The sequence below is a fragment of the Mytilus trossulus genome, chromosome 14 (assembly GCF_036588685.1).
Source record: "Mytilus trossulus isolate FHL-02 chromosome 14, PNRI_Mtr1.1.1.hap1, whole genome shotgun sequence".
NCBI lineage: Eukaryota > Metazoa > Mollusca > Bivalvia > Mytilida > Mytilidae > Mytilus > Mytilus trossulus.
The window spans coordinates 64,352,386-64,380,352 of record NC_086386.1 but is presented as its reverse complement, the minus strand read 5'-3'; the positions used below and the strand labels follow the sequence as shown (position 1 = coordinate 64,380,352).

General features: G+C 32.0%; 2 protein-coding genes across 5 annotated transcripts; one reads left to right on the top strand and one right to left on the bottom strand.

The window, feature by feature from the left end:
- The first annotated feature begins 42 nt into the window (after positions 1-42).
- Positions 43-27,794, top strand: LOC134696801 (uncharacterized). Of its 3 annotated transcripts, none has more exons than XM_063558748.1 (2): positions 43-237; positions 27,051-27,794. In XM_063558748.1, exon 2 carries the CDS (start codon positions 27,051-27,053, stop codon positions 27,693-27,695), a length of 645 nt encoding a protein of 214 aa, XP_063414818.1. In that variant the 5' UTR covers positions 43-237; the 3' UTR covers positions 27,696-27,794. The 3 variants fall into 3 exon arrangements, with proteins under 3 accessions (XP_063414818.1, XP_063414816.1, XP_063414817.1); XM_063558746.1 differs by lacking the exon at positions 43-237 and adding an exon at positions 23,744-23,858; XM_063558747.1 differs by lacking the exon at positions 43-237 and adding an exon at positions 23,787-23,855.
- On the bottom strand, positions 7,942-10,463 carry LOC134696442 (uncharacterized). 2 transcript variants are annotated; one of them, XM_063558255.1, is made up of 2 exons: positions 10,341-10,463; positions 7,942-9,755 (listed from the first exon to the last, which is right to left on the bottom strand). In XM_063558255.1, the coding sequence occupies exon 2, from the start codon at positions 9,748-9,750 to the stop codon at positions 9,100-9,102; it is 651 nt and encodes a 216-aa protein (XP_063414325.1). In that variant the 5' UTR covers positions 9,751-9,755; positions 10,341-10,463; the 3' UTR covers positions 7,942-9,099. The 2 variants fall into 2 exon arrangements, with proteins under 2 accessions (XP_063414325.1, XP_063414326.1); XM_063558256.1 differs by having other exon boundaries at positions 7,942-9,752; positions 10,341-10,454.
- Positions 27,795-27,967: the final 173 nt, after the last annotated feature.

Here is a 27,967-nt window from a genome sequence, read left to right as displayed (position 1 = left end):
CAATCTGATTAAGTTATATGTACTAGTACTTTTCAAACAAATTGGTTTAAGTTATTCAATTTGCTCGGCGGAACCTACTTGACCCGAACATTGTACGAGTTCGTGTTGAAGCGGAATCATCCGACCGTGCAGATAAAATGATATATACCAATTTCATTGTCCACTAACTGTTGATTCAACACCTAGGCTCCTTGGAAAGTTCTCTTGTAGGGCAAAGACAGGGGGAAATAGTAAAAGGTTGGTTGCTTTTAAATTATAAACTATTTTGATATTCATGTTTTTCCTAAATTCTTATATGGTTTGAAGAATTACGTTTAAATAGCAGATTGTTTCTGTTAAATTTATTAAAAATTTTGTATAAATTCGTGACTTTTGAGAACTTGACATAAATGTATAGCTATAGACACGTGTTCACCGTTGAAATTGTATTTATTCGTAAATAGTTTTTTTTAGCACGTATATTTGAATTTTCCGCACTGTCCCTAATACATTTTGCATACCGCAATTTTTCAAGCCTCGTTTAGTTGACCATGCTTTTAAACAGTTCTTTGCTCATGGCTGAAGGCATAACAAAATTTGTTAGAATTCCCACACACCCTTACAGTAGCATTACTAAGGGTGTTGTGTTTGCGTGGTAACTGCTGCTGTTTATGCCCCACCTACGATAGTAGAGGGACATTATGTTTTCTGGTCTGTGCGTCCGTCCGTTCGTCCGTTCGTTTTTTCGTTCGTCTGTCCCGCTTTATTATTAAATTCAGGTTAAGTAAATAAATGTACACAAATTGGCATTTACATATTAGTACAAGTGAATAATTAATAGGATCCAGAAACAAGCTGTTAGCTTATATTAATCCGTTTCCTAATTCAAATAAGAACATTTCATATTGTAATACTCAAGAAGTAGAATGTTAAAAAAAAAATAACAATGTTACACCAGATGGAAAACAAACAAAACATATAATAAGGTTGTGAACACAAAAGAGAGAAAAAACTGTCCCGCTTCAGGTTAAAGATTTTGGTCAAGGTAGTTTTTGATGAAGTCTAATCAACTTGTAACTTAGTACACATGTTCCCTACGATATGATCTTTCTAAATTCGATGCCAAATTTTTATCCTAATTTCACGGTCCACTGAACATAGAAACATTCTTGTTTTAGCCATACTATAGACTTTTGTTATATCATATATTACTAGCATTTGGGATTTTTTTGTTACATGAACTTGCTTGTATATGATGGGATATGTATCTTAATTGGGAGTTAATATGTTTTGGGGTAACAAGCCGAAATAAATATCGCCTTACGTTGTTTTGATATTACACCAAGTAAGGTTAAAACTATTTTATGTTACCCTCTGGAAATCCTGATGTTAATTTGGTATTTTTGTTTGCTGTCTTATAACCAATATCTCCCCGAATTTATGTCCTGTTTGGTGCATTTTTAAATAGAATTATGACAAATCATAACTGAGTATTTTTTTTGTTGTGGCAGATACTCAAATTATGATTTTTAACCTCTTTAAAAGCACGAAACTAATTCAAATAAGATTTTGAAGTATTTGGATGTTATAAAATACATTTTTTTTTGGCAGAGATAAAACAAAATGATTATCTTGCTTGGTTTTGTCTGAATAATACACACCTTCACAAATTTATAGGCTGGTATTTCATTAGCTGATATTATCATTACCAAAATGGAAAGTAATCGAAGCGTGCACATAATATTTATATTTAATCAAGAGAGTTTTAAAACAACGTCGGCATCTCCAATGCAGGACAAACAATTCTAACCACAACTAGTAGTTGTCTTCTGTTTAATGAGAAAAAGGACAAAACATTGCTTTCGTTACTCGTTCAACAATCGGTATTGAATTTTATTTGAAAAGGATTTTTAGCTCTGCGACTTTTTACTATATCAAATAATGACAATTATAATATTTTTCAATACCATAAGCGGATATGACGGGAACAACAGAATTAAACGTTAAATATGGATAGTAACCTCACTTGAAACAACTAGTATATTGACTCCCATTTATCGCGTACATTATATAATTAGTTTCCAAATGATAAAACGTTAAAAATAATAGAACCTTTTACTACAATTGGGATAAGTATCGCTTGAAAGAAAGGAAATATGTGATAACCGATAAAGAGACAGGCCGCCGACAATATAACTCTACCACTTGTTAGCACTGATCGAAGGCCATGATTTTGATTTGGAATCATTTGTCTACTTAATTTTGTAAAACATATCGTCGTTTAGGTTGAAATATAAATGTAAGGCAAATCTTAAATTTTCAACTTTTGATTTGGAGTGCAAATACATATGTATTCATATATTCAAGTGCATCTGTTTGATAAAATAAAAAGCAAATATTTTGAATACACTTATAAAATCATTTATTTGTTATTTTAAACTTCGATTTCGAAAATGGAAAAGTAACAAGCGTTTACAAAACTCACCCTTTCTTAGGTTAGGACAAGAATCAATGTCGACTTTTAATCACACAATGATAATATGAAATAATAAAATGATATATTTAATGAGTGCATGTTTGCTTGAAATAACGTGACTTCTTTAGTTATCAGTATCTTCAAGCATGTGTGTGGCCTTCGCTTGAACTTTTAGGTCGAAAAGTGTACATACTTTTGATGAAATGTATAACTTTAGGTAGCACGGTAGTATTTGCATTCCAGAATTTAGGTTGCTCTTTTGTGTACGTAAGTCAATGTATCTGAACAGTGTGATTGGACTAAAAATACAGTATCATCTTAGGCCCGAGACCACAATTAATTCCTCTATCAGTTCTTTATAGAGTTTTGTCGCATTATAAAGAATTGACCTGGGTTTTTTTTTCTATTTTTTTGTGTGTGTGTAATGTACAGTACAAGTTCAAAAGTATATCTAATTTTCAGAAAAATTGCTGGTATACATCATACAAATTTGGTCATTACACATCCATACCCCTATAGGCAAGTCAAGAGATGTTCCGAAAATCGTAAATCTTACCTTTTTGCAACTGGCCTAATCACTCTTTCCATATCAAAATCAGTTAAAATAAAACATCCAAAAGTTTATTTAAGCTCTCTTCTTTCATTTCCAACCCAGAAAAAATTAAGAAATGTATGAGAAAGGGAAAGAAAAAAAAATAAAGGAAAAATACACTATAATTTAAGGGAACTATATAAAAGCACTAGTGGTGGGTTTTTAAGGATGTAAAAAAAATAAACGGGCATGATACATATTCAAAATCACTTTTGAATAGTATAACGAAAGTATTTCAGTTTACTGTTTATGTAGAATTTTTGGCTGTGTTAGAAAGTGGTGAAAATTCGAAAAAAGCTTTCATTATCCCTTATGGACCAGGAAATACTACCATGCCCCCTTTAAATCACACCGCACGAACCTTCTTTACAGTTAAGTAAACAACTTGCAGATGTTTATGGAATGGTGAGAAAAGGTTATGTTGATGTGACTTTCTTACCAATTTCTTTAATTCACGACTTTTGTAAGTTACTTTTGAAACATTGAAACACGAGTCAAACAATCAGCTAAAAGTATAAAATAATCCGGTTTTAATTAAATACTATGCTTTCAAATTACTTTTATATAAAAGGTTGATTCTAAATTCAATTCTTTAAAATTTTAAAATATTTTAGCTTGGTCAGCTGTATACTGTTTATTGCGTATATCAAATGCTTATAAATAGATAACCATGCAGTAGTGTTTAATCATGAGGGTATACTTAATCCAGGCCTCATGATAACGATTTAAAAGTTATTGATGAAATAGATATGAAAAGACCTGGTTTGAGTGCAAATGAGTCAACTATCCATCCATGTCACAATTTGTAAAAGAAATGCATCTTTAACAAAGTAAACGCATTAATGTATAAATAAGAAATAAACATTATAACTATAATGTAACAAAATAAGAGTTTACACGGGTCTCATTCGGTTTATCGAGAGAAATGATCGTGAAAGAATATCTAACGGCGGTCAAGTATTGAGAGACGATCGTGAAAGCTCTGGTAACGGATCGTGATAGACATTTCATGTAAATTCTAGTTCAAAATCTTTGAAAAAATCGCTTAATTTTCAAAACGAGGAACAAATCCGAAAAAAAATTATGTCTGTCAAAATGGTTTAACTTCCTCATCATAACTGTGAAATTAGATGAAGAAAATATGCAGTACTTAATGAAAAACACAAAAGGCGCAATGCATGTCTATGAAATTAATTACAAATAACACGCTTTATGTACCTATAATGGTCATATTTCAGTTTATTATGATATATTAGAAATTCAATCTTTGGTGTATCTGATTGTACAGTAAAATTAAAGTATGTTCTTCCCTTAAAAGCATTAATTTGTATATGAAAACCTTGAATTTGTTGAATTTCCATCAAACTTGATCGTGAAAGATCAGGCAACGCATTATTTTGATCGTGAAAGATAATGTGTGACCAGACTTAAATCTTGTAATCAGAAATCTGTATTTCTTTTACCATTTGAGAAACCTGCAACTAATTGAAGCCTGTACATTAAAACTATTATTTTTTTCTATTCAACACTTTACCTCGAAAGTAAAAAAAAAACCAACTAAAAACGTGTTTAAATAAGTGTGAATAAACTCATCATAGATACCAGGACTAAATTTAGTATATACGCCAGACGCACGTTTCGTCTACAAAAGACTCATCAGTGACGCTCGAATAAAGTACGAAGTTGAAGAGCATTGAGGACCAAAATTCCTAAAAATTTTGCCAAATACAGCTAAGGTTATCTATGCCTGAGGTAGATTAAGCTCTGAGAATCGGTCAAGTGCAATTCTGGCAGACCGACACTATTTAGCCAATAATATTGATATGCAACGTTTAAACCAAATTGATATCCTTCAAACAAAAAAATACAGCAACACAGCATCTTTCATAAGTAATTTGAGATTGAACGATAACCAACATTTTGTGCAACAGTACTTTTTTAAGTTCTTAGTATACAACGCAAATATGGATTGATTTAACCATATACTACAGACTATAGAATACCAGAGCGCAAATGCTGTAATGTCTCCGTCTGCTTTACTTATGATAGTATATTTGTTGAACGTCTATACTATCAAGGGTTTTACTAGAAGTGTCAAATGCGCTTAAGATTGTCAATTGTTCATAAAAAGAATTCAAGGTCAGAATACTATGCCATACAGATTTCTACAAATATCCTGTACACCAGATAAAGGTGTTCCTATTCTTACAGTGCCTTAGAAACTGACAAATGTAAAAGTTATGTTTGGCCAATTAATTCGGAACATAAGGTCAAAAGTATATGAACTCTGACTGACAGCCAGACATAGACAATTTACTATCATGCAATATATCAAATACAATTGAAGTCATTATTGTCATATATGAAACATGCAGACAGACATGTACCGTGACCATACACGAAATACCTTGGTGCTATAGCATACAGGTATATATGCAAAAGGCTAAACCACATAAAACGAACATTGCCGAATGATGCATGGTAATGAGTTCGATGTGATTTGAAACCTTGCAGAAGCCGAAAATGTACACCTTACAATCAAACAGACAGTTATCCTAAAGCTTAACGAATCCGCGATACAGACTTGACCACAAAATGAATCTTCATCCATGAAATGAAGCAAATTCGGGGACAGGTGAATCATGTCTGACGAACATGTAGTTTATAGGATCCAATATACCAAATGTGGGTATACTATAACTCGTAATAAGTGAGTACTCCACATGACAATAACAAGCTTCATCCTACAATCATCCAACTATTTTACATTTCATTTTCTGAAAATATTAATACTTTGAAATGCTTAAACCTATTGAATATTATAATTTAATTAATTACACAGACGATTAAATGTCTTTCACGATCCGTTACTAGAACTTTCACGATCGTCTCTCAATACTTGACCGCCGTTAGATATTCTTTCACGATCATTTCTCTCGAAAAACCAAATGACACCCGTGGTTTAACGTTGTCAATACCCACAAGCACTGGATAATAATTTGATAAGGGATGTTTGATTGATCAATGATGTAAGATACAAATGACAAAGTGCATGTCACATGATAAATGATGTAAATTGCAAATGACGAAATGCAAAACACATGACCGATATGATTTTAATCTGACCATGTAAAAACTTATTGTAGTTTATATAATATATATGCTTTTGAACCCATCGAACTAAAGATAAAGGATACAACAGATACAGTTAAGTCTGCCTCATATCTTGACTTATATCCAGAAATTGACAGTGAGGGTCGGTTGAAAACATAATTTCAAGAGAGGATTGTAGCTTCCCAAATTGTGTATTTTTCATTTTTATGTTAAAGCGCATATGGTACACCCCTTGTAAAGTCATTTTGTTGCAAATAAGTCGGAATTATTAGTTATAAGTGTCATAAGCTGGAATCAAATCACCATACCTGAAGCGCCTGCATACGGAGTATTTGTCTCCCAATTGATACGGGCTTGTATTTCCTATTTAAATGTAGTGGGAAGTAGTTATTGTGAGTGTTCTTTTCGTGGGTCTGAATCATTGCTATTGTATACTTCTTTTGTATACTTTGGAATTATTGTAGAAAACATATATTAGTAAACTATGTCTATAACGGTTTATATAGATTAGACCGTTGGTTTTCCCGTTTGAATGGTTTTACACTAGTAATTTTGGGGCCCTTTATAGCTTGTTGTTCGGTGTGAGCCAAGGCTCCGTGTTGAAGGCCGTACTTTAACCTATAATGGTCTAATTTTTAAATTGTTATTTGGATGGAGAGCTGTCTCATTGGCACTCACACCACATCTTCCTATATCTATGATCTTATAAACTAAAATTAAAAAAAAATGAGATTTGTGAAAAAAATAAGATTTCTTAATTTAGGCATTTTGTAAAATGCCTGAACACTTTAGGCATTTGCAAGATTCGGTCATTATACATAATGACTAATTTTTGTAGGCATTTACAAAATGCCTGAAATCAATGTATAGAAAGAAATGTAAAATAACACCGGAGCAGTTTTATTTATGACAATAACTGAATAAAAAAATAAGAGTATAAATAATCAAGAATAAAAAATAACCTAAAGCCGTATTTGGCACAACTTTTTGGAATTTTGGATCCTCAATGCTCTTCAAAATTGTACTTGTTTGGCTTTATACCTTTTTGATATGAGCGTCACTGGTGAGTCTTATGTAGACAAAACGCTCGTCTGGCGTACTAAATAATAATCCTGGTACCTTTGATAACTTTTTACTGAATTATTCCAAATTCACACAAGCACAGAACTCGACAATTTTTTTTTTCTTCAAAATGTTTGGATGACAGAACTGAGCACAATATTTGTCCTGATTTTTTGCAAATACATTGTTTGTTGTAAAATTTGACTTATAGCTTTTAACGGACTGAATCAGATCTGCCCATTACGGATGATGCATTCATAACTGAAATTTACTTGAAGCAGTGAATATGAATATACTCATATTTTGGAATCACAACCATAACCCACTTTGTATCGCGAAACCCATGCTATAGATGGGCAAGCGGCAGTCATAATTTCTGTCCTTTATCCAGATTAATTCAGTTACCAAAATAACCCATATAAATTTAAAAAAACATTTTCGTCTTAAAAATGCATGAAAGCATACAAACAGCAAGCAGTCAATTATAAACAATCCTTTTTTGTCTTTGTTTCATATGTTTAATTTCACTGATTGAATTTGAACTTTTTAAAAAATCGTTTGTGAATTTTGTTATATTGAAAGAGAAATTTGTTCTGCTGTCATTTGGAAAAAATAATCATAAATGTACATATTTAACGTAATTCACTAAAAAGAACACATAATGTGACGAAAAACCGTCCTAGCAGTTTTTTTGGATAATAAATTGATTCAAACAAACTATTAGTTATTTTTATTTGCAAGATATAGTGTTTTTGTCCACATCTAAATGATATCATTCTTCTTCAAATTGCCTGAAACTGAACTGGCAACTTGTTGATTTTTTTTTCAAAATTTCAGTCATTTTACAAAATGGCTACGAATCTTTAGTCATTTTGTAAATTGCCTGAAAATTCAGTCATTTTACAAAATGCCTAAATTTAGAAAATGCCTGCAACATATATATAACTAAATAATATGCACTGTTTGATATATTTCATGATGTAACTAAAGGACTCATTAATAACATCTTCAATTGGAGTTTTTTAAAAGAAGATTTTGTATTCACGTCAGGGATATTATAGAAATCTTGACCAATAAAAAACTTTAAAAAATCTGGAGGTAAATATTGTGTTACGATCTACTTAATTTAAAAACACAATTTATCAAGCCTTAAAATTTTCCGAAAGTAGAAATTATGATGAAGATTTTTCTACGATAGTGTTATTTGGTGTACTTACTGTGTGTGACCTTTTTTCCCGTATCAGAATTAAAATTTGACCATTTAGAATCTATTTGTAATTCATATATATCCTTTTGTACTCATGTCTTCTATAGTTGCGCCAGTAGAAGATCCAGGGGGAGGGGGTTCGAGGGTTGGAATCCCCCTTTTTGGACGATTAACGCACTTAAATGGGTACAAACGGTGGAAAAACCCCACCTCGAACTATAATTAATCTTCTAAAGTGATCAATATAGAACAAGAAGAATTGAATGTAGTAGAGATGTAGTTATTGTTCTTTTGTGGGTCTCAAGCATTGCTATGGTATATTTTTTGTATATTTTGGAACTATTGTAGATAGTATATATAAGTTAACATTGAAATAAACTAAAATAAAGAGCATAAGATCTTGTGGAGAAAAAATGGCATATATATAGTATGCGCATGTTGAATTATGATGTAACGTTTTCAGTCTTGCAAAAAAAGACGTCCATTTTATATGAAAATTCGTTCTTATCAATGATTTCAGCGAATTGAGTTTTTCTCGCAATGGTGCTGTTAAATTTTGATGAATTTTCTTGGACACTGTTTTGTTAATCTTCCCTTGTTTTACATCTATTCTTTAGATGATTCAAATAATAAAGTATTCAAATTAAAAAGTTTTGTCGAATTACAGTTTTATAGAAACATTTTCTGTCCTTTAAATGGATTAGGGCACTCTTTGTGACAATAGGAAGGAACATTGAATATATCCGGATTAGGAGGTCCTAGGTTGAATGATTTCTGGTTAAATGTAATGTTATGTATAGTGCCGAGATGGTCTGATTTCTCATGGTACTGACAAGGAACATTCTCATCTGTCACATACCACGTGTCCATAAAAGTAAATCCAGGTGTCTGCCATCCATGACATTTGGAACCATAAAACATCTCATCACCAAAAAATGTGGCATTCTTCAACCAATCAGGTTCCATTACTGTACAATAATTTTCTTGTCCACACAAACGGCAGCACGTCTTTGCTTCAGGATAATGAATGTATAAATTGGTATCATTTGAAAACAACATGTTACACGGAGCTTGTTTATCGTGGTCACTGAGATGTTGGTTCATGCAGAACCAATCTTTCTGTCCTCGGAGATGGTCAAACCGGGCTTGCTTGTTGTCAAAATTGTAATACCAGGAACCGTTATTTAAAAATAAAGTCACAAACGACAAATGAGATCTTTCCTGGAAGTCTACGCTAAAAGCTGACGGCCACACTGGTGGAGCTGCATTAGTCAGCATGGAAACAGACAAAACTGTGAGAGCTACTCCTAGTCTGTCCATATCTGCTGCAATAAATACATTAAGATATCTTCAATATATATATTTTGGCTTAAACTCAGTACATTTAGTCGCATATTCAACGAAACAGGGCCTGTTTTACATTCATAAACTCTGTCAAATATTAGGAAGAAAGAAAGCCTGCCTAGGAAATATTTTTTCTCTTAATTATGAAGATAATCAATTGAATTATAGATGTAGATTATTTTTTGGCTCGTTGCTAAATAAATGTACCGTTAGCTTAATAACAACAACAGCAGTTCTGTCATAAAGTTATTGATTTCTACAGAATCATCTATTTGGAACATGAACATGGTTCGTATCTCTGCATGCAATTGTAAGTTTAAAAAGGGTTTATGTGTTTCCCTATGTTTTCGTTTGTAACACGGATTTAATTATTCTCTATGATTTATAACTTTTGAACACCAGTATACTACTGTTGCCTTTATTTAAGATTAAGCATATGTCTGTATACAATTTTAGTTTTTCCCGTTCTTTGTGAATATTCAAATTTTACGGCGAACGACATGGAACACAATAAAACAATAATTTGTATTGCGATTTAAAAATATTTTTTGTTCGATCTAACATACCTTAGAGTTCAAAAATCCAAGTAATAATAAACTAGGAGAAAGAGTTACATGTTGTATACTTATTTTGAAGATCAGGATAAATTTGATCAGTGACCTGTCAACTTGACATGATAGTATACAAACTGATAATGATATCGAACAACATCGCAAACTACTCAATTACCATTTATAAGTTCGTTCAAGGTTGAAAACACAAACAATATAGGTCAATAATGACACAGATAGCGATACAACGATTGGATACAATAGGGGTTAAACTTACTGTGCCAATAATTCGGAGGCAAGTAAAACAACATAGCTCCCGACAGGATGAACGTTAGTTTATTAACAAAAATACGATTCTGCACGTGAAAGTAAAGCAATATAATCTTGTCTGTAGCTTTTCATTATTGAAATATGTTTATTTTTGTTTTCTGTGAATATCAAATTTTGTCATAAGGAGGTACAAAGCTTTATCACACATTTTTTCCATTTATCTCTGCTATCGGAAATACGAATATACTATTGCTATGTCTGTGGTTTTTTTTTTAAAGTTCGGAAGTTTTAGGGACCAAAACATATAAGTAGAGAATGATATAAATGAATGAAAAGTTCAAAATGAGAAATTAACTTGATTTCCGTTGGACCTATTACTTAGTGTTCAGTGTGAAAACATTACCCTGGTACATCTGTTTTTGTGTTTATTTCTTAGTGTTAAGGTGTAGAGCAAGGTGTGAACACATACCTTGGTACATCTGTTGTTGTTCTTCATTTCTTAGTGTTAAGGTGTAAAGCAAGGTGTGAAAACATCCGTTGGTACATCTGTTGTTGTTCTTCATTTCTTAGTGTGCAGGTGTAGATCAAGTTGTGAAAACAGACCTTGGTACATCTGTTGCTGTTCTTCATTTCTTAGTGTTAAGGTGTAAAGCAAGGTGTGAAAACATCCGTTGGTACATCTGCTGTTGTTCTTCATTTCTTAATGTTCAGGTGTAGATCAAGGTGTGGAAACAGACCTTGGTACATCTGTTGCTGTTCATCATTTCTTAGTGTTCAGGTGTAGAGCAAGGTGTGAAAACATACTTTGGTACATCTGTTGCTGTTCTTCATTTCTTAGTTTTCAGGTGTAGAGCAAGGTGTGAAAACATACCTTGGTACATCTGTTGATGTTCTTCATTTCTTAGTATTCAGGTGTAGAGGAAGGTGTAAAAACATCCGTTGGTACATTTGTTGTTGTTCTTCATATCTCAGTGTTCAGGTGTAGATCAAGATGTGAAAACATACCTAGGTACAACTGTTGTTGTTCTTCATATCTTAGTGTTAAGGTGTAAAGCAAGGTGTGAAAACATCCGTTGGTACATTTGTTGTTGTTCTTCATTTCTTAGTGTTCAGGTGTAGAGCAAGGTGTGAAAACAAACCTTGGTACATCTGTTGCTGTTAATTGTTTCCCATTTGTCAGGAGTATACCAAGGTGTGAAACAATAATACGTTATACTCGTTCATGTTCACACTATACAGACTTCATATAAAGGAGTATGCTTCTTAGGAAAAAACTGTTTCAACAGAACAATGATGGAAACGAAAAATGACACTCCGTAAATTTTAAAGACAGCATCACGAATTGGTTGATCTATACGATGTGTCTGAGTGTAAACTAACTAACGACATTTTTACCACGTCTTAGATTGTGGTTTAACAGCTATGTCGTCTGTCTGCTAAGTACCGAACCTGACTTATACCTGGATATGACTGTTTTGCCGAGTGTGAATATTTGCATTGCTATGCGATGTCTCTCGGTATTTTGTATATCCAACATTCATGTGTTTATTTTTGATGTTTCTGGTTTGGTTTCGGTTGGATAATGTGGTATGTCTATTCGTTTGTAGTCCAAATAATTATTTAAAAAAAACTTTCAATACCGTCATTGTTATGACAAAAAGTGAAATCACAAAATTACTGAACTCCGAGGAAAATTCGAAACGGAAAGTCCCTAATCAAATGGTAAAATCAAAGCTCAAACATGTCCAACGAATAGATAACAACTGTCATATTCATAACTTAGTACAGGCATTTCCTTATGTAGAAAATGGTGGATTCAACCTGTTTAATATCTAGCCAAACCTCTCACTTGTAAGACTGTCGCATCAATTTTTTTAGCATGATATTATGAATGCAATCGTATATAGTTCAAGTTTACATACTCGTTACATGAGTGCGTCACTGCTTGTGCTGGCTGTCGTTGTTGTTCTGCGGTTTGCATGTTGTGTCAAATATTATATTTCTTTGGACGTTTCTCTTGGATGAGTGTTTTTGTGTGTGTATGTGTTGTATTTCTGTCTCGTAGTGTTGTCATTTGAGTGAGAATTTTTACAACATTATTATATAAACGGGAGGTTCGGCTAGCAATAAAACCAAGTTTAGTTCACAGTATATTCTTAAAATGTCCTGTATATGGCACTTGTTATCAAATACTAGTAGTTCATTTCTATTTATGTTGTCGGGTTTTTTTGTTGCACTTCAGTGTTCCTGCTGTTCCTTTGTTTTCCTCTTATAGTTGATGTGTTTCCCATGGTTTTAGTTTTTAACCCAGATTTGTTTTCTCTCAACCGATTTATGACTTATGGACAGTGGTATACTACTGTTGCATTTATTTGCTTAAGTAAACAGACATTTGATATCAAAACTGTCGTACAAGAATATGCTACATATTACATTTGAGACTCATTTTTATTGATCTAGTTTTGAAAGTTTAACATAGAAATTTAATGAAAGGTAAGAATTGTGTTCCGCTTTCAACGTTCATAGTAAAAATTGAACTAAATTATTTTCATGTTTTCTATAATGGTCAATTTGTTTCAAATTCTTCCTATCGATCTAATTATTCTATACGATGGATAAATTGAACCCTAACGATTTTTGTTTATATTAATTTTGTTTCGTGAATGTTTTATAATAGTTTTAGGTGTTAAAGTTTTGTCTTTCAGTAGCACTTTAGTAAAAATTACACAAGGTGATCTACATTTTGGAAACAACTGTTTAAAATTGTCGTTGGGTTTCTGTTAACGGCTGCAACTGATAAATATAATGTGGAATAATCTCTATGAAGCTTAAATAGAAGCAACGCTTTAAATGTTTTGTTGGAGAATTTTGAACATTTTGGGCTGATATTTAATCAAAAACAAATCCCAATATATGTATTTTCCCCCTTATTCAACAATAAATTGCACTTCTGTTGTTAACAATGTTCTTCACTAGTTCAGCATTCTAGTTTAAAATCCATTTTTGCTGATACAAGGAATACAGGTTGTTTTCTAGTAAGCACCATTATGATGAATTAGCATTGGTTTTAATTTCAGCAATGCTATAACATTAACAACAATGTAATAAACAAATATTTTTGTCAGCAAAAAGATAAACTTTAAATACATAAACTGTGTTTATATCTTGATCAGAAAACCTTGTGTTCTATATTATTTCTACGCGTTTGTAATTCCGATGATATTTGAATTCAAATTTATTGAATTCACCGGTATGTTTTCGTGACCGTATTCCTAATAACTGACTATTTTAAGCTAAAACACGCAAAATAATATGAATCTACAATGATTCAACATTTAATTCTGCAAATTTGACCCCCAATCGTACCTCGTCTTTTGCACACCGTTTCTTGGTACATATATTAAATAAATAATTGTTTAAGGATTGTGTACAAATACTACCCTTAATCTATGTCCTGCGTATTATATGATAGCCCTAATAATCATGGTCAGGTTCGCTTAAAGTAATGTCATTTGTTCATTTTCATACAAATAAAGTTATTTATAATTTTAAAGCTGTCATGTATGAACACATGGTTATAATCGCACGTGACCGTCAGAAAAAAAAAATACTTATTTTTATTGTCTCTTAAAATTTTGATTTGAACATTCAAAACTAATGACTGCTGGTCAAGAAATGAGCATCAAACACAACATTGTCATAATGTATAATTTTGATTTACTACGACTGATTAATCGCAGTCAAAGTTTATCCTAGATGGTTCTACCTTATTTAGATCTGTTTTGATTATGAAGCTCTTGAAGATAATACATCCTTGGCTTTCAATACTTGGTTTTGAACGTAACTGTAAATTAACGCAATATGATTTTACTAATGTTCAACACTCATGAATCGACGAAGTAGACAAAACCAGAAAAGCGCAAAGTCTGCCTGTCTCCAGATCATTATCGAAACAATAAAAATAAAAAAAGTATTAATTTGATTTTAATCTCCAACTTGAATAGAGAAGACATAATACAATGTTAAGAAAATGTACGACATATTCTTTTGATATATTCATATTGTTGATAAACAAGCTCGTTCAATGTATATGTATACAGTTATGTCAGATTATTTTAACATGTGATCAAAATATAAATTTGAATATTTAATAAACATATAAATAGGATACAAAATGTAAAAGATATTGATTAAATTTATTGCTTTTTTAGTAGAGTAACACGATGGTTTTCACAAGTCGATTAGGATGTCCTGTCCCTTCCGGAGCACCTAAAATAATCTCAGATTTAGGTGGTGTACGAGTTGCTCATTCTGTAGTTTATCAATCTATTGTATCGTGGACTTGCTTGTTTTTTCGTCGTTTTTCATTCTCTTCGACTTACAAGTTTTTAATGTCCTCTAGTATCATCTGCATCTTAAAAACAAAATCTTCATTGCAGATTAAAATGTGGAAAGCGACATTTCAATTTATTGTACTTATTGTAATGCCAAATGCTTCACAACGGATACCAGTGTCACCTCCAGCATACACAGTAGATTTCCAAGGAGAAGTACACTGAGTTGGTCGATCTTTTTACAAAAAAGGAACACGGTATTACGATTTTCCCAATGTAAGAGATATATATGACCATTTGCTTGAACACAGGGACAATTTTTGTTCTGGTCAGAAATTAACTGGGACATTTTAAGGAACGTCGTTACATAATTATGTTAAGTTAGGATTTTTCAACGTTGATAATTCTTAACAGAAGATAACTTTTGAATACATATAGATATAAAGGGAGGTATTTCTATGGTCCACTATAGGCATCACTAATTTAGTAGAATATGATACTTTATACAATGATACGTCCAAAGCGATTTCTACGATTATGTTAACCTTATAAAAACGCCAAAACCCGAACGTCTGGAAGCTTGGAATGTCTATTGCATGAAGATCTCCATGACCTGGAACTTCAGAATCTCATTTTCCTGCATGAGTCTGATGAAAATTGTAAAGAAAATATGGCTCGTGACATGTGTTATAACTGTTGGTTGATTAAGATATGAGTCTTAAAAAATTTCACCTTATTGAGTTGAATTCATTTTCGAAATACTAAGCTATACATTTTTGCTTTTAAAAAATCGAAAAGGTTCAAATTGATAGATGACTTTTTTTTAACATGTTCACAGAACATTTTATAATCTGTACATATGTGTATGCCCAGTGACTTTTCCAAACTTATATATAATTGACACAAGTGTAATCAGTATGATATTGTTCTATTTTGTGTCATTATGATATATTTCTATTATGAATTACAAAATACGTTGAACCACAAACGTTAAAATTATTCAATCGCGTAGTGGAATAAAGTATGTGTGGATTCTTATAAATTCTATATAAGTTTTGGACTATTTTAAATCTCGGTCTATTTCTGAAATTAACAGCTATGTCGTCTGTCTGCTAAGTACCGAACCTGACTTATGCCTGGATATGACTGTTTTGCCGAGTGTGAATATTTGCATTGCTATACGATGTCTCTCGGTATTTTGTATATCCAACATTCATGTGTTTATTTTTGATGTTTCTGGTTTGGTTTCGGTTGGATAATGTGGTATGTCTAATCGTTTATAGTCCAAAGAATTATTTTTAAAAAAACTTTCAAAACCGTCATTGTTATGACAAAAAGTGAAATCACAAAATTACTGAACTCCGAGGAAAATTCGAAACGGAAAGTCCCTAATCAAATGGTAAAATCAAAGCTCAAACATGTCCAACGAATAGATAACAACTGTTATATTCCTAACTTAGTACAGGCATTTCCTTATGTAGAAAATGGTGGATTCAACCTGTTTTATATCTAGCTAAACCTCTCACTTGTAAGACTGTCGCATCAATTTTTTTAGCATTATATTATGAATACAATCGTATATAGTTCAAGTTTACATACTCGTTACATGAGTGCGTCACTGCTTGTTATGGCTGTCGTTGTTGTTCTGCGGTTTGCATGTTGTGTCAAATATTATATTATTTCTTTGGGTGTTTCACTTGGATGAGTGTTTTTGTGTGTGTATGTGTTGTATTTCTGTCTCGTAGTGTTGTCATTTGAGTGAGAATTTTTACAACATTATTATATAAACGAGAGGTTCGGCTAGCAATAAAACCAAGTTTAGTTCACAGTATATTCTTAAAATGTCCTGTATATGGCACTTGTTATCAAATACTAGTAGTTCATTTCTATTTATGTTGTCGTTTTTTTTTGTTGCACTTCAGTATTCCTGCTGTTACTTTGTTTTCCTCTTATAGTTGATGTGTTTCCCATGGTTTTAGTTTTTAACCCAGATTTGTTTTCTCTCAACCGATTTATGACTTATGGCAAGTGGTATACTACTGTTGCATTTATTTGCTTAAGTGAACAGACATTTGATAACAAAAATGTCGTACAAGAATTTGCTACATATTACATTTGAGACTCATTTTTATTGATCTAGTTTTGAAAGTTTAACATAGAAATTTAATGAAAGGAAAGAATTGTGTTCCGCTTTCAACGTTCATAGTAAAAATTGAACTAAATTATTTTCATGTTTTCTATAATGGTCAATTTGTTTCAAATTCTTCCTATCGATCTAATTATTCTATACGGTGGATAAATTGAACCCTAACGATTTTGTTTATTTTAATTTTGTTTCGTGAATGTTTTATAATAGTTTTAGGTGTTAAAGTTTTGTCTTTCAGTAGCACCTTAGTAAAAATTACACAAGGTGATTTATATTTTGGAAACAACTGTTTAAAATTGTCGTTGGGTTTCTGTTAATGGCTGCAACTGATAATCTCTATGAAGCTTAAATAGAAGCAACGCTTTAAATGTTTTGTTGGAGAATTTTTAACATTTTGGGCTGATATTTAATCAAAAACAAATCCCAATATATGTATTTTCCCCCTTATTCAACAATAAATTGCACTTCTGTTGTTAACAATGTTCTTCACTAGTTCAGCATTCTAGTTTAAAATCCATTTTTGGTGCTACAAGGAATACAGGTTGTTTTCTAGTAAGCACCATTATGATGAATTAGCATTGGTTTTAATTTCAGCAATGCTATAACATTAACAACAATGTAATAAACAAATATTTTTGTCAGCAAAAAGATCAACTTTAAATACACAAACTGTGTTTATATCTTGATCAGAAAACCTTGTGTTCTATATCATTTCTACGCGTTTGTAATTCCGATGATATTTGAATTCAAATTTATTGAATTCACCGGTATGTTTTCGTGACCGTATTCCTAATAACTGACTATTTTAAGCTAAAACACGCAAAATAATATGAATCTACAATGATTCAACATTTAATTCTGCAAATTTGACCCCCAATCGTACCTCGTCCTTTGCACACCGTTTCTTGGTACATTTATCAAATAAATAATTGTTTAAGGATTGTGTACAAATACTACCCTTAATCTATGTCCTGCGTATTATATGATAGCCCTAATAATCATGGTCAGGTTCGTTTAAAGTAATGTCATTTGTTCATTTTCATACAAATAAAGTTATTTATAATTTTAAAGCTGTCATGTATGAACACATGGTTATAATCGCACGTGACCGTCAGAAAAAAAAATACTTATTTTTATTGTCTCTTAAAATTTTGATTTGAACATTCAAAACTAATGACTGCTGGTCAAGAAATGAGCATCAAACACAACATTGTCATAATGTATAATTTTGATTTACTACGACTGATTAATCGCAGTCAAAGTTTATCCTAGATGGTTCTACCTTATTTAGATCTGTTTTGATTATGAAGCTCTTGAAGATAATACATCCTTGGCTTTCAATACTTGGTTTTGAACGTAACTGTAAATTAACGCAATATGATTTTACTAATGTTCAACACTCATGAATCGACGAAGTAGACAAAACCAGAAAAGCGCAAAGTCTGCCTGTCTCCAGATCATTATCGAAACAATAAAAATAAAAAAAGTATTAATTTGATTTTAATCTCCAACTTGAATAGAGAAGACATAATACAATGTTAAGAAAATGTACGACATATTCTTTTGATATATTCATATTGTTGATAAACAAGCTCGTTCAATGTATATGTATACAGTTATGTCAGATTATTTTAACATGTGATCAAAATATAAATTTGAATATTTAATAAACATATAAATAGGATACAAAATGTAAAAGATATTGATTAAATTTATTGCTTTTTTAGTAGAGTAACACGATGGTTTTCACAAGTCGATTAGGATGTCCTGTCCCTTCCGGAGCACCTAAAATAATCTCAGATTTAGGTGGTGTACGAGTTGCTCATTCTGTAGTTTATCAATCTATTGTATCGTGGACTTGCTTGTTTTTTCGTCGTTTTTCATTCTCTTCGACTTACAAGTTTTTAATGTCCTCTAGTATCATCTGCATCTTAAAAACAAAATCTTCATTGCAGATTAAAATGTGGAAAGCGACATTTCAATTTATTGTACTTATTGTAATGCCAAATGCTTCACAACGGATACCAGTGTCACCTCCAGCATACACAGTAGATTTCCAAGGAGAAGTACACTGAGTTGGTCGATCTTTTTACAAAAAAGGAACACGGTATTACGATTTTCCCAATGTAAGAGATATATATGACCATTTGCTTGAACAGAGGGACAATTTTTGTTCTGGTCAGAAATTAACTGGGACATTTTAAGGAACGTCGTTACATAATTATGTTAAGTTAGGATTTTTCAACGTTGATAATTCTTAACAGAAGATAACTTTTGAATACATATAGATATAAAGGGAGGTATTTCTATGGTCCACTATAGGCATCACTAATTTAGTAGAATATGATACTTTATACAATGATACGTCCAAAGCGATTTCTACGATTATGTTAACCTTATAAAAACGCCAAAACCCGAACGTCTGGAAGCCAGGAATGTCTACTGCATGAAGATCTCCATGACCTGGAACTACAGAATCTCATTTTCCTGCATGAGTCTGATGAAAATTGTAAAGAAAATATGGCTCGTGACATGTGTTATAACTGTTGGTTGATTAAGATATGAGTCTTAAAAAATTTCACCTTATTGAGTTGAATTCATTTTCGAAATACTAAGCTATACATTTTTGCTTTTAAAAAATCGAAAAGGTTCAAATTGATAGATGACTTTTTTTTAACATGTTCACAGAACATTTTATAATCTGTACATATGTGTATGCCCAGTGACTTTTCCAAACTTATATATAATTGACACAAGTGTAATCAGTATGATATTGTTCTATTTTGTGTCATTATGATATATTTCTATTATGAATTACAAAATACGTTGAACCACAAACGTTAAAATTATTCAATCGCGTAGTGGAATAAAGTATGTGTGGATTCTTATAAATTCTATATAAGTTTTGGACTATTTTAAATCTCGGTCTATTTCTGAAATTAATTGTTACATACTTTTGATTTTTTAACCCTGAAAATCAAAAGTATGTAACAATTTGGATGCTAACATTGCCTATGTGAAATTTTAGTAAAATTGTTTGTATCTACATTGAACGGCAAATATATGTGACGTATAAAATTTTCTGACGTCAGACACGCGAATCAACGAATGTGTAGATAGATGTTTTTTGTGTTCTGTTAAATTGTTTCTTTTAAAATTGTTACACGATGATGACTGCTGTACCCATATTTCGACTTTTTTATTTATTATGTCTGTTTGGTTCACGGATCATTGTAAATATAAAGATTTGATAAGACTGCCATCACAGTGAGAGGGTTAGTCCTAACGTAACGGTACCCAAATTGCACCGAGTACCCAAATTGCACCTATATTTAGCATAAATAGCAGCGGATATCTTACAAGATTTCCTAGAGACTACACAATTTGCATTTTCATGATTTGATACTATGCACATCTTTCAACAAAGGTGAAAATATTTAGATATGCACAAAACTTTCACAGTATTTATCAATAGATGAAGTGTTTACTGAAAAAGCAAAATGTACTGAAACATCGATATGCGACGTCATCAAAACTTCATCTTTTTAAAATGATCAAATACAATATGTTACAAGTACCCATTTAAAAAAAAAGAAGAGTAAGCATGGACTTATATCCAATTGTTCAAAATATTTGAAGAAATTAAACTAAAGCTCTGTTATTCGACTTTTGACGATGCAAATTTAAGCATAGATGCAATTTGGGTACTCCTCATTTCAGAATCATTGATGGTTTGGAGGTCAGTTTAGACCAATTTTTCTATGATTCCTTATGAATTAAAAATCGAATTGGTATACCTATATAATAAAGAAGGATACGGCTACAAAATAAACACAGAATGGACATTATTGTCTTTATCATAAAAAAACGTAGGTGAAAAAAACTGTCAAAATAGGTGCAATTTGGGTATCGTCACGTTATAAAACGAGGTTTAGTACACCATTTTCTACATTTGAAAATGCCTGTACCAAGTCAGGAATATGACAGTTCTTGTCCATTCGTTTTTGAGGTGTTTTACTATTTGATTTTGCCATGTGATTATGGACTTTCTGATTAGATTTTCCTCTAGGTTTAGTATTTTTGTGATTTTACTTTTTTCATATGCAGTTTCTCTCCCTACACAAACATTTCTACTCGGATGTTCTTTATTTTATGAATACGTCTGATTTTACCTTTTTTTTACAAAGAAAATTGTTCTACTCCATTGTGTACCCTATGTTTAAATCAATGTGTTCGCTGTCGTTTCTCCCTAGAACGCCTCTGAAATTTATCTTATGTTTAAATCAGTTAACGTTCTACCTTTTATCCATATACTTTCTATTCCCGTAAACCCTATTTTACAATATGTGTAGTACCTTAAGCGTTTTTTCCGATATCGATATACTTTCAACTTCAGAAAGCCCTGGATATGATTATCCTTCATAGGCACCTGATATCACCACTGGTGATCGATGGGATTCGTGTTGCTCAATTTTCAGTGCTTTATAAAAATAAGCAGATATCGTATGATTGACAAGGAGACAACTATCCACCAAAGTTAAAATGAAATAAATGTAAGTAATTATAGTTTAAACATATTTATTTATAGTGGATTGGGAAACAAGTTTTGCAACTTATATTAATCCCTTTCCACTTTGCGGGTGCGAGTGCTGCCTAGTAGCGGCATTAACCTACTCTTTTTCGAAATCTACAAGGGTGTCTTTAACGTGCAAGAGATGTGGCTCTCTCTTAACACGGGCCAGCCATTTATCGTCCCCGTCCGACGGACTATCATCGTTAATTATACGTCTTCAACACTGAGAAAACCCCATATCGTATAGTCGACTTTAATGGGCACCTAAATGAAAAATAGGAAGTATATCAATTGAGAAAACAAACAGCATGATTTATAACAAATTACGAAAAAACAAATATGACAGACATAAACCATGTCGGTCTCTTGATGACTTATTTTAGTGATATATATTACCGGTTCTATAACTTCTTCAATTATAACTCTAAACTTATTTCAGGAAATAACCCCGACAATAAATTGTAGTTTTCACTTTAAATGTGGAAGGGTGTCTTTCTGTCATTTACTGTAAGATGAAACTATTATAACAAAGCTCGTAAAATAAACTGACAACGCCATGGCTAAAAATGAAAAAGACAAACAGACAAACAATTGTATACATGACACAACATAGAAAACTAAAGAATAAACAACACGAACCCCACCAAAAACTAGGGGTGATCTCATGTGCTTCGGACGTGTAAGCAGATCCTGCTCCACATGTTGCACCCGTCGTGTTGCTCACGTTATAACAAATCCGGTAAATAATCTAATTCGGTAGGTCACATTCATGAAAACGGAAGATGATTGTTGTTACGACGTAAGGAACATATCCGATATCATTTGTGAAACGGTTATTCCATAACGGTCAACCAACTCATGATGGCGTCCGTAAAATTTACGAAGGGATGATTTCAACTTCACCATTTGGAACTCTAGGTTTAATAGCTTCCTTGTGAGCCGCAACCCTCTATCAAGAAAATCTTGATAGGAAATGCAAGCACGGGAATATCGTATCAATTGGGAGATATATACCGCGTATGCAGGTGCTGCTGGAATGTTGCTACTTAGAAATGGTGAGTTCACAATTGGAAAGCTAAAATTATCTCTTTTGTCGTAAAGTTTTGTTTTCAACCGACCCTCATTATCAATTTCTAGATGTGAGTCAAGATATGAGGCCGACTTAACTATATTTGTTGTATCCTTTAGCTCTAGTTCGATGGGATAGATACGTTCAACATAGTTACCAAATTTTAAATTATTTAGTGAAAGAACATCATCTATATAGTGGAAAGTAGAGTTAAAGGTCATTGCTAACTTCTTATCTTTCTTCATAAGAAGTTCCTGTATGAAGTCAGCATCATAATAATAAAGAAACAAGTCGGCAAGAAGAGGTGCACAATTGGTTTCCATTGGAATGCCGACAGTCTGTTGAAAAACACGTCATCCGAACGTAACAAATATGTTTTCAATTAAGAAATCAAGCATCTTGATAATTTCAATTTCACTGGGTCGATACCTCTGCTGGTGGTCTCTCGGTCCCCGAGGGTATCATCAGCTCAGTAATCAGTACTTCGGTACTGACATGATTTAACAAATTTTACTAAAATTGTCCGTTTATAAATTTTGAAAATATTTAGAAACTAAGGTTTCAACTCCCTCAGGCAAAGTTGGCTTTAGATGAATTTGCCTATTTATATTAGGTTTTCTTTTACATATAGCTCTTCAACGGTTTCGGTTCCAAAAAAAACATGTGTTTTCTGATATGTTGATTTTTACAGACAAGTACATTAGGTTAAGCACGTGGTATCTTAGTATCTTCTGCTTTTTGAAAATTTGACGATAACAAACAAAGCCAGACAAGTAGTTTAAAAGTTAACACCTGATACGTGGTCCTGTCTGGTTTTTATTGTTTTTGATTTTAGTTGGCTTTTTTGTTCTTTGTTTGGTTTCTTTCGCTTTTTTTCTGATGCCGTTGGTCTGAGTGATTTTATATTATCAATAATTGAAATAATTATATGCAGAAATAAACTAAGCAATGAAAATAGATATGACAGATGTTTGCATAAAGTCTTAAATGATAGCTACAGTCAGTTCAAACTAAGATAATCCTAAAGCAATATGGTCGGCCGATATATATAAGCTTAACTTGATAAAATAGTGCATTGTACATTGTGGTAATAGCTCAGTGAATGGTCAGTAGTCTCCGTCACTCTTCATCAATAAAGGTGGTATGTATATGTTCTCAATTTGTTTTGTTTTGCCAATTTACGTTGAGTATGGAACAATGTATAAATCAATCATCAAATTAATCGATTTATTTATAATTCTTTAAGTTAAAGTCAAAAATACAATTTATTAAATAAAACACAGAGGTCTTTGTAAGCAATTATTGTATAACCGAACTACAAAAGTTGATAAATTATTTTGTCATAACTTTTTTTACTCAATTGTGTTCTAACTTTTGCCAAACAGCTGTTCAAATTCTATTGAGTGAGCCATATATGTTTTATGCAGTGAGCCAAACATTTCAATGAGATATCAGTATTTCAAATATTTTCATTGCTACTTTTGATAATTATGTCTTTAAACAAATGTAAAGACACAATTCTATATCAATTTCTAAATTCCTAAATACTTTCAGCAATGGCAACTACAAAATTTGCTATCAATATCGATATCAGAATCGAGAAAAAAAGTATTTACAAAAATCCCAAATAATGTAAATTAAAAAAGGGGAAAGTTCATAAGACCAGACAAAATTAAACGCTAAACTATATCAACCAACGTAACGAATTAAAAACAACTGCCATATTCACTTGGTACAGGAACTTATCGTAGAATATGGTGGGTTAACCTGTATTCATAGCTGCCACTATTTATAACTGCAATTTGCATGACATATGTTTATATTTCCTTTATATTGCCAAAAGAATGAACGACATAGAGAGTCATAATTGATTAACACTTTTTCTTATATTCTGGGCAGATGATAGTGTCCGGTACATGGTATCATGGTAATGATAACAAAATAGTTTTTACCGCCATATTTGTTATAGATCGTTCTTTGCACAACTGAAACAAAGATTTCTTGAGCTATTGACTTCATTTATATTAACAGGGTCCTCTTAAAGTGTTTCTCCCTCCATTGCACGCTCTCCTTGAACAAATTGATTTAATTATTTTGTGAAGAAGAAAAATCAAACTAGTTAAATTGACATGTAACATATTATAGTATCTTTCTTGTTTGACTTATTTTCTAGCCTTAAACATATTCTTGTAAGTTTGATACGGAAGTTAACTGTATATCTAATTACTTGTTATTTTAGGTATTGGGAACATGATGATTTAAAAAAAAATGATTTTCCATGTGAATTTTATTTCATGAAGGTATTGACATTGGTAACAAATATCATATCAGTTTCATGTTGCAAATTTAATTTCCAGCAGTAGTATTGTAAAAACTGCCCCGAGATCTGCCGGGTTTGAAAGCGTTTATTAAATTTATAATTAAGTCTCCTTAAATTGTTGATGATGATAGATATAATCTTTGCCATGTAAACGCTTTGGTAGAAGAAACTCTTGTCATTAAAATAAAATATGAGCGGAGTTCTGCAATGAGATTTCATAAAAAGGCATTTGTTGCGATATTGTTTGTTAGCAATTCTCTTTTTACCAGCGAAGACAATGAGGGAAAGCAGTTGAATATATTTCTCAGTTGCATACGTTGATCAGGTTAATGAAATTTGACGTCAATTCATCCTTACTCTTAAGTATAATAATTGGATGACACAATTATCACCTATTCATCACCATCAAAATATATCTTTATGTAACGTATTACATACTTTACGAGGTTGAATGTCCCTTTGCTATCTTCCGCATGTCTTTTATTTCAAATTGTATTTCCGAGTCGTATTGCAATTTTTCAGCATATTTACCATTTTCTTAGACATACTGATTTTTCACGATCGTATATCCAATGACTATCAAAAATGTTATGCTAAAACCGTAATGTTTTGCTCCAATTATCCTTTAGGTAGCACGGTGGTATTTGCATAATATAATTTAGGTTGCTCTTTTGTGTACCCTACTTAAGATAATGTATCTGAACAGTGTGATTGGACAAAAAGTTCAGTATCAACTGAACATACTTTCCAAAACTGAGGGATGAATCAGGTGTAGAAAATATGAAATAATTTTACATACTGGTGAAAATTAATTTTTGAGAAAGTTTTATATTCACTGCATGATAAAAGACATAAAAGCACTTGTGGCCTTGTGTTTTTAAAGATATCAAAAAAATTAAACGGTCCTGATACATTTTCAAATTCATTTCTGAATAATACAATGAAAGTACTTCAGTTAACTCTTTTATGTAGAATTTTTGGCAGTTTTAGAAAGTGATGGAAATTCTAAAAAGGCTATCATTATCCCTTATGGGCAAGGAAATACTTCCAGGCCCCCTTTACACACCGTCCCAGTTTTATTTTATTTATCTCAAATCAATATTTGTTTAAATATAGTATTATAATATTATCCCCAATTTAACCCTGAATATTATATGATAGCGCTAATCATCTTCGCCAGATTTTTCTAAAATCACCTGTCATTTGAAAGTTAATTATAGTTTATCATGTATGCATAAAAAAACTTGTTAAAATCGGACATAATAGAAAAAAATGAAAAATCTTCTGGTTCTGCATGTTATGTATATTGTAAATGTACCATTTACATCAGAAATGAAGTTTTCATAATGTTTTACTTGGCTCCCTCAACATTTGACTCTGAATGTTCCAAGCTGAATATTGTTACTATAAAATGGTAAATAAAGGCAACAGTAGTCATTCGATGGGTAAATCTCATAAATCATAAGAGCTCTGTCCTTAAGTACTATAAGTATCAAGGGAACAATAACAATGACTCAATCGTCATTCGAAACAGTGTTTTTCTTTGGTAAGCATTTGTGAAAAATCTTTGCAAAAACTATCCCCTTTATTCGTTTGCGTTATTTCTGAAATATAGTGTATGTATTCAGTTAGTCATGTTAAAATGTGATACAAATACAAGAATGAATATATGATATGCATAAAAGATACAACAAATAAAAAAAACAGATAAAATAAGTCCTCTATGTAATTCTCCTTTTTTATGTATAAAACACGATGGGTGTCATATGTGGAGCAGGATCTCCAATTATTTCTGGAGGACCTAAGATCATCCCAGTTTTTTTTGGAAGTGGTCGTGTTGCTTATTCTTCCATTTTCTATGTAGTACATTGTGGACAAGTTTGTCTTTTCGCCTTTTTTTTAAAAATTATTATGACATAGCATTATCAGGGGTTTTTTTTGCGACTTAAACGTTTGGAATATTCCCTTCGCATCTTCTGTCTCTTTTTAAAAACAAAATGTTATTAATTTCAGATGTGTAAGGAGGTATTTCAATTTCTTGTTCTTGCGGTGGTGTCAGCAGCTTCACAGAAGGTACCACTGCTACCGCCAGCCTACACAGTAGATTTTCAAGAAGAATTACACGTGTTTGGTCAATCATTTTACAGTAAAGGAGCATGGTATTATGATTTTCCTAATGGTAGAGCTAGATATGACCATTTGCGTGGACAGAGAGACAATTTTTGTTTTGGTCAGAAATTAAGTGATAATGACCCACATGCGCCGTGTAGTTTGTTATTTACAAATCACAGTAGCATGTATGTTTATTATCCCGAAGCGAAGACCTGTTGTGATCTTTGTGGTGTACAAAAAGGCTGCACAGTATTAAAACCAACATGGATAGCGAATGGCTCATACATCGGAGATAAAACTATACAGGGATCTACGTGTCATGGCTGGACTACGCCAGGGTTTGCATTCTTGGATACACTATACGCCACAGACAGCAATGTGCCGTGTTTGTACACCGAAAAATCATATAAAGGCAATATTTCACACGCCTTAACTTTTAATCAAGCCAGTTTTAAAGCAGGACAACCGGAAGAAACTATCTTCACTATACCGACGTACTGTAAAGAAAAATGTCCAAATCCTTTTTTTGATGACATCAGAATCTGATTATTTATTTACAGTAACATCGTTTCCACTACATTTTCCAGTATACTGATATGTGTTTATTTTAATAAAGTCGTGTACTGAATTGTTCTTACTCAGAAACATGAATTCCTTTTTACAACACCTCTACATGTCGGTCAACCACGATTGCTGGCTATCTTATGTAAAAAAGATACAAAAGATATTCAAATGATTGTTTTATTTTACGACAGACGACTTCACAGGACTAATAAAAATAAAAAAAGCAAATAAGCTATAAAGTTGAAGAGCATAGA

Bases quoted from the DNA above. Each gene is read 5' to 3' on its own strand.
- LOC134696442 (XM_063558255.1), bottom strand. From the start codon at position 9,750: ATGGACAGACTAGGAGTAGCTCTCACAGTTTTGTCTGTTTCCATGCTG.
- LOC134696801 (XM_063558746.1), top strand. From the start codon at position 23,820: ATGGTCAGTAGTCTCCGTCACTCTTCATCAATAAAGGTG. The intron at 23,859-27,050 runs GTATGTATATGT...TATTAATTTCAG, and splicing joins ACTCTTCATCAATAAAGGTG to ATGTGTAAGGAGGTATTTCA.